General features: G+C 46.6%; 1 protein-coding gene across 1 annotated transcript in view; it reads right to left on the bottom strand.

Annotated features, from left to right (window-relative positions):
• The window catches only part of Slit3 (slit guidance ligand 3), a 557919-nt gene that overhangs the window by 142409 nt on the left and 403232 nt on the right, over positions 1-12278 (bottom strand). The window contains exon 6 of the mRNA XM_074057753.1: positions 10915-10986. Coding sequence (XP_073913854.1) covers positions 10915-10986 — 72 coding nt within the window. The remainder of the gene's footprint in view (positions 1-10914; positions 10987-12278) is intronic.

Here is a 12278-nt window from a genome sequence, read left to right on the forward strand (position 1 = left end):
ACCTTGGTTTGTTTGGGCTCACAAATAGAGGAACCCAGGGCTTACTTACTGGGCCTCTGGTCTCCTCTGGTAGCTGAGGATCAATGACTTGAGCTCAACCTCTTCTCAGGTCACCCCCTGATGGGGCAGTAACCTGTTGGACCACAAGGGTGGTCATCCCTCAATCAGTGGCCACACACCCGGAAGGCCCTGGAAAGGCAAAATGTTCCCTTTGGCAGGCTGGGCATTAAGGATGCTGGCACAGACAGGACATAAAGGCTGGGTTCACTAACTCTTGTTTCCTGTCTGCTAATACAGGGGAAAGGCAGACGGCAATAAAAATCAATCCATAAACAGCCAAAAGACCTTTTTTTCTGGCCTGGCTCTTCCATGAAACTTTCCTATGGTTATGGAACCTCACTTCACCTTCCTGGGGGAGTTTGTTTCAAGATGAAGTAGAGGAACCAGTTGACCTCCAGGGTCTTTCCAGCCTACAATTTTATTCTCTAATTCCAGAAAGGTTGGGGATGACTCTAAAATGGCACTGCAGATTGGGACTACCTTCCCAGACACCAGTGAAAGTGGTCAAGGACACCCACATCTGCCCTGCACAAAGATAGGGGGTGTGGCCAGCTCAGCAGATCACAATAGGCCCACGTAGCGGCAGGTGAACGTAGTTACACACACCAGGCTCCTGTCCTTCCTCTCCTTGGGCAGATGCATGGATTGGTTCCTGTGGGGTCAGTGTGCCTACTCCCCTAATAGATGCTGAATTTCTAGCCTATATACAGAGACAGATGGGCCTGACATGGGGATGAGTTTCCCACCGTGTGAACTTTGGGGAACTTGTTCATAAGGCTGAGAGAAATGGATAGTAGCTATCAGGAAACCAATTCATGTGGAGAGGGTTTGGCTTTGGTGGGATATGGTTTTAGTAATCACAAGTCCAGGTTTCAAGGAAAACAGGCCTTTTGTGGGTACAAGATTTAGGTGTTGGAGTTAAAATAGAGAAAGGCAGAGTGGAGGGTGACAGGAGTGGCAGATATTTCAGTCTATTTTCTTTTAGAAAATGCTCTGCTTAAACATTCTGCTCTTGACAGGTGTGCCCCCTGCCACGCAGCCCTAACCCCACACCGTCCAGTGAGACAGCCATGAGTTAAATGTAGTGATTTAAATTTAAGTCAATGTAATTAAAGAAAATTAAGTAATTCAATCTCTCTCCATTTCAAGTGGTCAGGACTCACTGTGGCCAGTAGCTACCCCACTGGGTAACAGAAATGGGCAGTATTTCCTTTGTTACGGAAAGTTCTGTGATACCCATGGATTGCCACACTTCCTGGGGATTCAATGGAGGCTGAACTTACATACTTTTACACAAAAATCACTGGGTTTTAAACATTGGCATTGGATTCTAATTTCTTAAACACTAGAAAGGAACAAACAACAGCAAAAAAATCAAACCTCATGTGCAAGCTTTCATTCAACCCAGCAGCCAGCAGTTGGGGCCTGATTTAATTACAAATCAAAAGAAAATGGACTCTCTAGAACATTCCTAGGATGAATCCAAAGAATTTAAACATGACCTTGAGGAAATGGAATCATTCCTTCATCCTTTCTCCACACCAGCACTTCCTCCTGAGGACCATCAACAACAGGAAACAAGCTCAGGAGAAAGAGGGAATGTGACTCCCATTTTCCCCAGCTGTGTTTCCATCACCTCCTGCCACCTTTACTTTCATAAAGCCAACTGGCAGGAAGAGGCTAATTTCCTGCTTGAGTTCCAAGACCTTGGCTTTTGGGATGCAGGTCTATAGAGCGATGGATTCTTGGCCACAGGTAAGCTGAGCTCTCCAACCTTGGACATCCTGGCTGGAAACAGTAGTAGCCATATAGGTAGTTCTGGTGTTCAAGAGGACCATGGCTCCTTGGCTTGGCCACTTATGAGTCCCAAGAGCTGATCAAGAAGTGAGACATCCACTAAACACACTGAACACCAGTCCCCAACACCACTGCTGGCTGTGGGATGCAGAAAGGGCAGAGGCCCATACAAGAGAGACACCCACATACTGCATTGATCATAGCAGTCTTTGCAGGACCCAAGGTGTGGAATCACTGAGGTGCCTGACCACCAGTAGATAAAGAAAATGCAATATAGATCAATAGATACATAGATAGATACAGATAAATAACCCAGCCATCAAGAATAATGATGTAGGAAAAGGGATGGAGCTGGAGATCATGGTGAGATAAACCAAGCCCAAAAAGCCAAATATCATATGTTCTTGCTCATATTGGAATACAGGCCTAAAATGATGATGATAATGAGTGTAAAGAGGGGACTACTGAGGGGGGATCGGTGGGAGAGGGGAGGGAAAGGAGAGGATGCTTGGAGGTGAGGAGATCAAAGTGTGCTGCATATGTGTATATATGAAGATAATAATGATGAAGCCCAACAAACACTGTCTGAGAAAGAGCCGGGGACTGGGAGGGGGTTAGGGAATAAAATAGAGGGTGAACTTGTTCAAAGTACACTGTACACACCTGTGGGATTACTGCAACGGATCCTCTTCGTACTATTAATGTATGCCAATAAAAAATAGTTAGAAAATAAAAAAGAAACGGCAGAGGCTGCCCATGGTGCAGGGCTCCTTTGCAGGGCAGCAGTTAAGTGACTGTCAGATGCACGTGGAGGCCCCCCAGGGTCCCTGCTGCTCCACCCAAGCTTGCTCTCCAGAGCAAGCCCCTGGAATCTTTCCTCAAAGACACGGAGCTATCTTCCACTTTGTTTTTTGGGACAAAGCAAACCAACAGGCTGCTCCCAGGCCATGTTTGTGAAGTTGGAATTTCAGCCCAGAGACCTGGTGGCTGGGGGTGTGGCCTCTGGGGAACAGTAAAGACCTCCATGGCCCGGTGCCACTCATGGGGTGGGGGGGGGAGGGAAGTTGTTAATGGGAGGTTTTGTTGGTAACTAATGCTTCAGGTGTCTTCACACCTCCTCTTTACTCAGGGGTGTGCACCATATATTTTCAACTGCAGAGACTAAACCAGCCTTCAGTTAATGAGGAAATGAAATTGCCTGGGAACCACAAGTTGTCCCAGACTCTGGGACCTTTACAGGTTGAAGTACTGCTTATTTACATGAGGACATGATTTTAGACTTCTTTGTGGGTTTTTTTTTTTCTTTTTTGGCAATACTGGGGTTTGAACTCAGGGTCTTGCATTTGTTAGGCAGGTGCTCCTAACACCAGACCTTTTTACTATACTCTTCACACAGAGTCTCACATTTTTGCCCAGGCCCCTGCCTCATACTGCAATCCTTCTAGCCTCTCAAGTAGCTGGGATTATAGACACATGCCACCATGGTCCAGCTTACTGATTGAGATGGGGTCTTGCTAGCTTTTCACTCAGGCTGCCTCAAACCTCGACCTTCCTACCTATACCTGAAGCTGAGATGACAGACATGCACCACCATACCTAGCATGGCTTTAGATTTCAAGGTAATTTTTAGTTTTTCTTAAGCTGGTGTGCTTAAAACCTAGCTAGTCATTTTAAGCACATCATCAAACTTGGTCTGGTTGACTCTGAGGGAGGGGTGTGCTGCATAGCCCAACAGCATTTAGACAAAACCCATTCCTTCCCATATTGTAGAGACTGAATGACAGTTACCAATGCTTTCCACAAAATGCAATTTAATCCTGATTGTCGGAGCAAATCACAATTTGCAGCACAGAAACAAACAAACAAAAATCATATGTTTGGATACTTTAAGAGTCTCATTAAGCAATGACAGCTCTATATTCAAAACTATGTCATGAATAAACACCGCTTCCAAAGTCTGCTGAAACAAACAAAAAAAATGGTTGCACCTCCCAGAGAAATCCAGGTGAAACATTTTGTAAATGAATGGAAATGAATCTCTCCTGCTAGAACACACCAATTTTCTCTGTAGCTCTGATTTTATTCATTATTAAAAGGGAAAAAAAAAAAAGAGAAAAGAGAAAAGAAAATCACCATTTAGCTGACGAAATCAAAGGCAACATGAAAAAAAAAAAACTGGTGAGAAAAGCCTGCTTCTTTCAACATTTAGAATAACTAACTCCAACCTTAGTTCTGCTCAGAGCTGAGACCTCACAGAGCATCCAGAGATATAGGGTGGGTGGGTTTCCATTTGGTGTATTAATTTTACCTTGATTCAGTGCCGTGCACCTTAACCACCACCCACTGTGTGCCAGGCTTGTGTGAGGTGCTGGAGAAGGCAAACCCAGTATTTCCCAGCTTCACTTCTCATGAGCATCTGAACTGGCATCAGCTGTGCCAGGCACACGCCAACCACATCTTCTTTAACCTATGCAGCCGACCAAAGGGAGGCACCGCTTCCAATGTGTTAGTAAGGAAATCAACCCCTGCCACCCAGCTTGGTGACACTGGACGCGCCACCAGCTCTGTGGGAGCTCACCCTTGGTTTTGGACCCCACATCTGGGGTGGAACGGGCTGTGGCGCTGATGAAGCAGTTTTAAGCTCAGACCCAAGCATCCATCCTACTGATTAACTTTCCAAAAGAAAAACCATGGTTCCTGAGTTACCCCGGGCACTCACTCGAGCCAGTGACTTCACCAGCATTTAGACTTACTTCTATGGCAGGTGTGCGCTTAGATTTGCTTTAGTTAAGTGCAGAGGTTCAGATTTTGGACAGAACTGGAGTTAAGTACTGGGAGAAGGGTGCCCTTGAACTTGCTGATGTCACTCTGGGAAAGTCGTCCAACTTCTCTGAGCCACAGAGAAGTGACTGGTCAACTGGGATGCATGGACTCCTCCTGATAAAGTTATGGTGAGGATTTAGACAAGACACTGCTTCCTGGGATCACAGCACTCATAACAGCCACATGGATAACCATTATGTCACTATTATAATGTGCTGTCACTGTCACATCATTGCTTTTTATTAATCAGAGCAGCCAGTTCCATGCCCAGCGGAAGCTCAGTTGAAGGGGAGGGCAGAGCTCCACTTGCATTGAAATGTGGGTTTTATGAACACGGCTGACAGTGACCTTGATTGTTCTGACACCTGGTGCTGGGCACCCCTCAGCCAGGACACCAACTCCACGCAAAAAGACTGAGTGCACCCTGACGTGGGTATTAACAGGGCTCTTGATTTCTTTTCCTGCCTCCCTCATATGCCAGCAAAGGGCTTTCTTCTCCATTCAGTCTACATATGGGGCTTACGTCAGGCCATGTCACACCTGCCTGGACGTGGCAAAATTAGAACTACCCCAAAAGTCTGCTGAATCCCTGCTACTTTAATGCTGGAATCTCTTCTCTATAACTGTGGACTGAGAAGGGGCTCGGTACACCTTCCTGTGGAGCAAAAACAGGGTGACTCTGGAGATAAAGATTTGTCTCTCTTGAGTCACCTCCCAGTGTCTAACTGTCGCTTTAAAACCACTGAGAATTTGGGGGCTACTTTAACTGTTGAGCAGACATCCTAGGAGAGGACAGAAGGGACATTCCTGACCACCCTTGGATGTCCTGGCTCAGTTTTGGGAGCCCTGGACTCAGGTCACTCAGCTCACTCTGTGTGTGGCCAGTGACAATTCTGGCAAGCTCTGGCTCATGGAGCTTCACCTGGCGTGATGCTGGGTACAGTGTATGTCCTTGCTTCTTGGCTGGATTAATGCAGGGGTGGGCTGGGCTGGCAGCAAGCAGAATGAGAAAGGGTAGATGGTGAAGTGGAGTTTGCACACTCCATGTAAGGAGGGCAGGCACTCCTTGGCCACAGCTGACCACTGCAGTGTGGCTCTGTGGTCCTGGTGATGTGCGTGGATTTTCAGGAGAAGCTAGAAACTGGATTTTTATGTAAGCAATCCCAATCTTAGAATGTGAAATGCTACCTTCAATTTTTACAAAACACTCCAGTACACACACACAAAATCCCACCTGTGAGTGCAATAGTATCTATCATGTAGTTTGCAATCTCTGGTTTAGGGAGCCCAAGACTGGATCACCCCCCGATTCTGTCATAGACACGTTTGTCCTCCCTCAACCTCCTAACAATACGGCTGGAGGGTTGTGCAAGGACAAACCGTGCCTGAGATCCTAAGCCTGCCACTGGCTCCTTCTGATCGGTCCCATTGCACAGTGATGCCCAATGAAGGAAAAACACAGACCCAGGAGTCTAGAGTGTGGGTTCTAGTCTCTCTGCTTCCGTCAACTCAGCCACATCTCCTAGTGAGGCCAGGGCTAGGCAACCCCTCTATCCTCAGCCTTTTCTCTGTGCCTGATCTGAACAATAAGAAGTCATCCTGAGACATGAAGGATCTTCCACCATCGAGCTGTAATGATGTCAGTGAATTTCCGGAACTGGCGAGCGATGGAAATGGGAGTGGGATGGTTGGAACATCACAGGCTGGTTACCTACAGACCCATTATCTTCATACAACTTGGCTGTTCCAGTGACTTGTCAGGCAGCCAGCTCACGTGGAGCTGAGAGCTTGGGCCACCATGTGTCCCTGACATCTCTGGTCTGGTGTCTTTGACAACTTATCTACTGAACTTCTGACTTGCTACATTTACACAGCAGTCTATGTCTGAAAATATTTTCTCATCTTCTGCAGCACTATTGAAAATGCTTAATTGCATATTGACATATTTTATTAACAAGGTTTTCACATTTTTCTTTCATTTGTCCCTACTCCTCTATTTTTTTTTTCCAATGGAGTTAAACCTTTTTTTTGTTTTGTTTTTGGAACCACGATGTTATGTTGGGCAGGGAGGTGCCTGGAATTAACTGGGGCATGCCGGGCTGTTCTCAGCCTAGCTGGCAGGGACCAGATACCCACAGCTCAAAGCATTGTCACACTGACTCTCGACCACCCAGAGTCAGGGCATCTGCAATTGCAGAATACGCTCGACTTACTTGGAGCGAACCTAGTGTGTAGATCGCCAAATGTTCAGAGCAGGTAGAAGTGAATGGTAATAATTTTGGCAAACAGAAGGGGGTCAGACTCACAGAAGCTGTAAGACCCTTATATGGCACATAGTTGAGGACATATTTTTTAGGGGGACAGGTGTCTGGAGAATAGAGTCCCCAAACTGTTGAGTGCCAATCGGCTCTGTGATCACAATGGATGTCTGTTGACAAGCAGGACTGTTTTCTTTCCCCTGCAAGTTTGGTTTACCCTTCACTTTGAGGGGCCCCATTAGTTGGGGAGGGAGAATGAAAAGGTAAGTTTGTGGGAGGTGACGAGAGGTGTTCATAGCTGCCCAGCCTGGCTCTTGGTGGCACTCATGCCGTCTTGCAGCACACGCTGGCCCTGCTGCAGGGGAGCGCGCCATCATGAGCTATGGCAACATGGTGCAGTGTTCAATCAACTCTTTGATTGAACCATTTATTAATGAAGCAGTTACTTGGCCTCTTTGAGGTGGGCTACTCCTGTAAGGGAGGGGACAGCAGCAGTGACATCATGGAGAGGCTGAGCGGATTAGAGAGATACTTCCATGGTAAAAGCGCATGGTAAAAGCATTGGTTGCCATGCGAGGCGAGAGGAATCCTGAACCACGATCACATCCATATCCTCCCTCTGGGATGGCATGCAAGCCTTGGGATGTTTCACCCACACTCTCTGCTTTCTCCTTTTTTTTTCTTTCTTTCTTTTTTGGTAGTTTGAACTAAGGACCTCCTGCTCACTAGGCAAGCACACTACCCCTTGAACTATGCCCCAGTCCTTTTTGCTTTATCCCCCTTTTTTGATAGAGCCTCAAGCTAGCCTCAGACTGCAATCCTCCTACCTCTGCCTCCTGAGTAGCTGGGATCACAGCGAACACCACCACACAGGGCTTATTTTTGAGATGGGCTTTTGCTAACTTCTATTGGGGGTGGCCTTGAACTGTCATCTCCTATTTCTGTCTCCTAAGCTATTGTTTGTTCTCACTCCCTTTTCTGGTTGCCCGGAAAGGATGGTAGCTCCTTTCCTTGTGGCTCTACACTCTGTGCTGAATATTCCTCATTGGGCATGGCCAACAACGTGGGTGAGGTGGGCAGCTTAACTGTCTTTCCCAACCTGGCACCATCCACTATCCTCTTCTCCTTCCTGACAGCAGTCCCCTCCTGGACTCCCCTTCAATGCAACCAGTGAAACTGACCTTAGCCTCCACAGAAAGGAACTTTATGGTATTTCCAGACAAAGGAAGGATGCCACGATAACTGGGTTATCATGTGTGAAATATCTCCACATATATGTAACACCCACAAACTCCTTCAGCTGATTCTGAGAACTTTCCATGAGATCACCATGCGTCAGTCCTGGTTTTCTACTCCACGCTGCTTGGTGCCACAGAGCAAAGCCACGGGAACTATTATCGTTTATCTTTTTAACTTGCAAACTTTTAAACTTCAAATATTTAAAGATAACTTTGCTGGAAATATTTTGAATCTTCCCTTTCTCTCTCTTCTCTCTTTCTCCCTCTGAAAAATACATCAGCTTATAATGCCTGCTGCCTTCACCTCCTTGCTAGATACTATTTCATTGCCAAGAGTCTTTATGGCTCTAAATTGTGATTACAGAGAAGTGTTATGAAATGTCAATGTGTAGATGATGTTTGGAAGGTCTGGGCTGGGGAGGAAAACTCTTTTAAATGGAGATGTCATCTCCACCCAATTTCAGAATGGCTCACCATTAAGATGGATGGTTGCAAAGCCATGTGCCTCTGCTGGAAATTAAAAACCCGTGGAATAGCTGATGATGATTAATTTTAAGTACTTAGCCATGTGGGGCCAAATGAGAGCATCTTTAAAATAAAACTATTGATCTGGCTTTGTTTGGAATTGAGAAGGTAAACTAATCAGGTTCTTCAGGCTTTTTACACAATGGGGAATAAGAACTTTTATTACTATTACTATTTTATTATTTTGGTCATGAGTTTCTAAGCTTCAACTTGGAGACACCTAGTGTATCTGGATGTCAATTTTTTTTTTTCTAGCAAACATCTGGGTAGAAGTTTGGCAGGGGTAAGTGAGGGCAGGGTGGAGAGAACAAGAAGCAGAAGGGACAACATTTAGGTGCCTTTCCTATGTGGTACATGGGCAGTCTCTTTTTGAAGGTGAGCAAGAAGATCAGAGAGGTTATAACACTTGAGAAGCCCTACCACCTCAGAGTTCCCCACCCCAGTGTGACTATGGTCAAAGCTCTTTCCTTTGCCCCAGACTGCTGCCCAGGAGTAGCAGGAGAGGTGAGACACCACCCCTCTCAGCACTAACGGGCTGACAGGTTGTCACAGCTGTTTCCTGCAGCTGTGGCTCCCATTTCCTAGTCTCTTCCCTATGAATTTTCTCATCGTTCTCTTGCTCTCTGGCAAGAGAGAAAAAGGTGATATGCTCCTAGCAGCCCTTTCTACAAAGGCTTTTTCACAGGCAGAGAAAATTGTGTCTCCCCTTCTCAGCCCCCGCCTCCTGGTAAGAGACGTCCCAGGCTTCTAAATTTGGACTGATGGGCTCTCCCCCGCTGATATGCATTGGTTGCCAGTTCCCGGGTCAGAGTTTGGGTGAGGAGAGACCATCCATCTTAGGAATGACAACCTGACCTCCCCTTGTGTGGGTCCTGCATTTTTGTATGGGGAATTCTCAGCTTTCTTTGGATTTTAAGCATCAGCACCCCCTTTTATTTCCCGTGATCCCTCTTGTAATCACCTTCTCCTCCAACAAGGTGAGGGGCTCCTTCCTATCCACTGCTGGGGTCTTCGGGGACAGGTGCAAAGGAACACTCTTCTCTTTATGTACAAAGGGACATTTGAATATATTCATTCATTTACTTATTTGGCATTTGTTCACTTGGCTGGAATCAGACACAGGAAACCTGTGACTATGTAATTTTTTTTTCCCCAAAGGATGCTGCACTAATCCTAGTCTCTTACCATTCAGAGGCTAGAACTGCACCTTTGTAACTGTTTTGGTAGAGTGTGGAAAGGGGAAGTCACTCTCAGGGGGGAGCAACCAGCCCTTCATTTTACAATGAAAAAAACTAAGGCTCTGAGAGCCAGAGAGACTTGCCCAAGGTCACATGGCTAATTAGTGACAGAACTAGGACTGAATCACCGGTCCCTGTCACAAGTTCTACGATGCTTTAGTAATTCCCCTCCAGACTTCCCCAAATCAAGGACACCTAGAAGAGTAGGTGTTTGTGGGGGACAATCAGAAGCCTTTCTTACACCGCTAACTTTAGTTTGAATGACCCCAAGATGACTCCTCACCGATTCCTGCCTCCCAGAATTTAGGGTTCCTGAGACCATTTGAACATCTTGACACAGAAAGATAGTTGCACATTATTTTCCTAGGATGGGCTTTCATGGAGGGGGCATCTCCTGTCATCTTTTTTGCCCCTGCCACTTAAGGTTTTGGCTTAAAGTTTGAATTTAAACCTGAGATGAGGTCCCAGGAGCAAGGGAGACTGCTGGACTTTATCAGGCTGTCTGGCACTCCCTTGTCCTGTGCCAAGGTCCCTTTCTGATTCTGGGTAATTCCAACAGATTCCTGGTGCTCAGTCCTCTGTCACTGGCTGCAGACCTGTATCCTGTCTCCTCCATGCCCACACTCAGACTCTCCCTGAACGCCCTGGCAGGTGTTGGGGGGCTGCTCCAGCCTGTTTGTCTCTGCCAGCTGCAAATACTGCGGGAGGGAGCGAGCACCAGGGGAGAAAGGACTCGGGTGGAGACTTAATTAGCAGGAGCCCCAGTTTGTGGGAGGTGAGAAATCACACTTTGCTGTCTGCAAACACTTTGGCCAAGGTGAGCCGGAGGGATCTCCTGGTGCCCGATTTGAAGAGCACTGCAGCAGACGAGCAGGCAATGCATCCACAGGGACCCGGGACAACTCCCCCTTCTCCTCCCGACACGGCACACAACACACGCACGCACACCCCAGCAGTGATCGCAAAAGCACTCACAGAATCTCCAGATCGCGCAGCGCTCGGAAGGCTCCATCTTCGATGCAGCTGATGTGGTTGTTGTCCAGTTGCCTGTGGAAAGCAAGGGAGAGCGTGAAGGCTGAGCGGGGACGGCACTGAGGGCCAGCCGGCGGCAGGGCCACCAAGCAAGTGAGCGAGTGAGAGCGCCTGTCCCTCCACCCCCTTGCCCGCTCTGCTTGTCCCCGCCAGGAGCTCCTGCAGAGCCAGCCTGTCTGCCACGCTGCTCTTCTCTCCTCTCTGTCTGAGAGAGCTACACAGGCGAGCGCACCAAAGGCTGGCAGGTCTCAGTAAATATTAATTGCGCATTTTTTTTTTTAGGCAGAAGGGAGTAATTTCATTACATTAGGGCATCCAATCCATTACGAGCTCTTACCGTCATGTCCCTGAAACAATTTCATTAAGCTAAAGGCCTGTAAATCATCGGAGGTCACTGGTCTGCCCTGTGCGACCTCCCAGAATGCTTTCTTCCCCCTCTCCCTCGTCTCCCTTTTACTGGAAGTTGCGTCTTTCTGCTCTGACACAGTGCTAAATCTCAAGGCTTTATCTGCCCAAGAGTGGCGAGGGTGCATGGGGGAATATACCAATTCCAAATTAGACTCAACTAATCTAATTTTATAGTCTTTTTATTATTCTAAGCACCAAATGCCTGTGGTGGTCTGATGTCTCCCTGCTCTGTTATGGGGCCCATCTGGTAGGTCATTCTATTCAAGCATTTTCTGACTAAAATACAGATTCCCTCAAACTGCACCAGCCATCACCAACATTAAGGAAATTCACTGATGGAAACATTCAGGATGGGGGAGAAAAAGGAATGTCATTATTGCCTTAAAGATGTACCACTTACATTTACATTGGGGAGAATTAAAGGCACCTATTTCAGGATTCCTCCTTTATTTCTCTTCCTATGAAAGTAATGTCTTTTTAAAAAGATGCCTGACTAATATACTTTCCAGTTGGGGACTGATCGATACCATTTCTCTAAATCAAAATACGCATATCTGATGAGTAACTTGGGATGTTTACCATGACCCCATTCAACTTAAGTATAGTATGTATCATGTGCTTAATCCCTAAAAAAATAAACAAAGAAAGATGCTCTACAGAAAATGATTACTGACATCGGCGATGGTGTTCTTTGCAGAGCACACCTTGGTCTTTGGGTGGAGGGGCTAAAAGAAAGGATGGCTGTACTGAAAAACTCCTTTATAAACACTCATATTTTTCTAAAAATGAATCTCTCTCAGGGGGAAGGATTTCCCATGGCTGGAATTTTCATTTGTAACTTGCATTAATCTTTCTGGAGAAAACTCTGCAAAAGATATGTCAAAGCAACATTTGGTAAC

This window comes from Castor canadensis, chromosome 16, assembly GCF_047511655.1.
Source record: "Castor canadensis chromosome 16, mCasCan1.hap1v2, whole genome shotgun sequence".
NCBI lineage: Eukaryota > Metazoa > Chordata > Mammalia > Rodentia > Castoridae > Castor > Castor canadensis.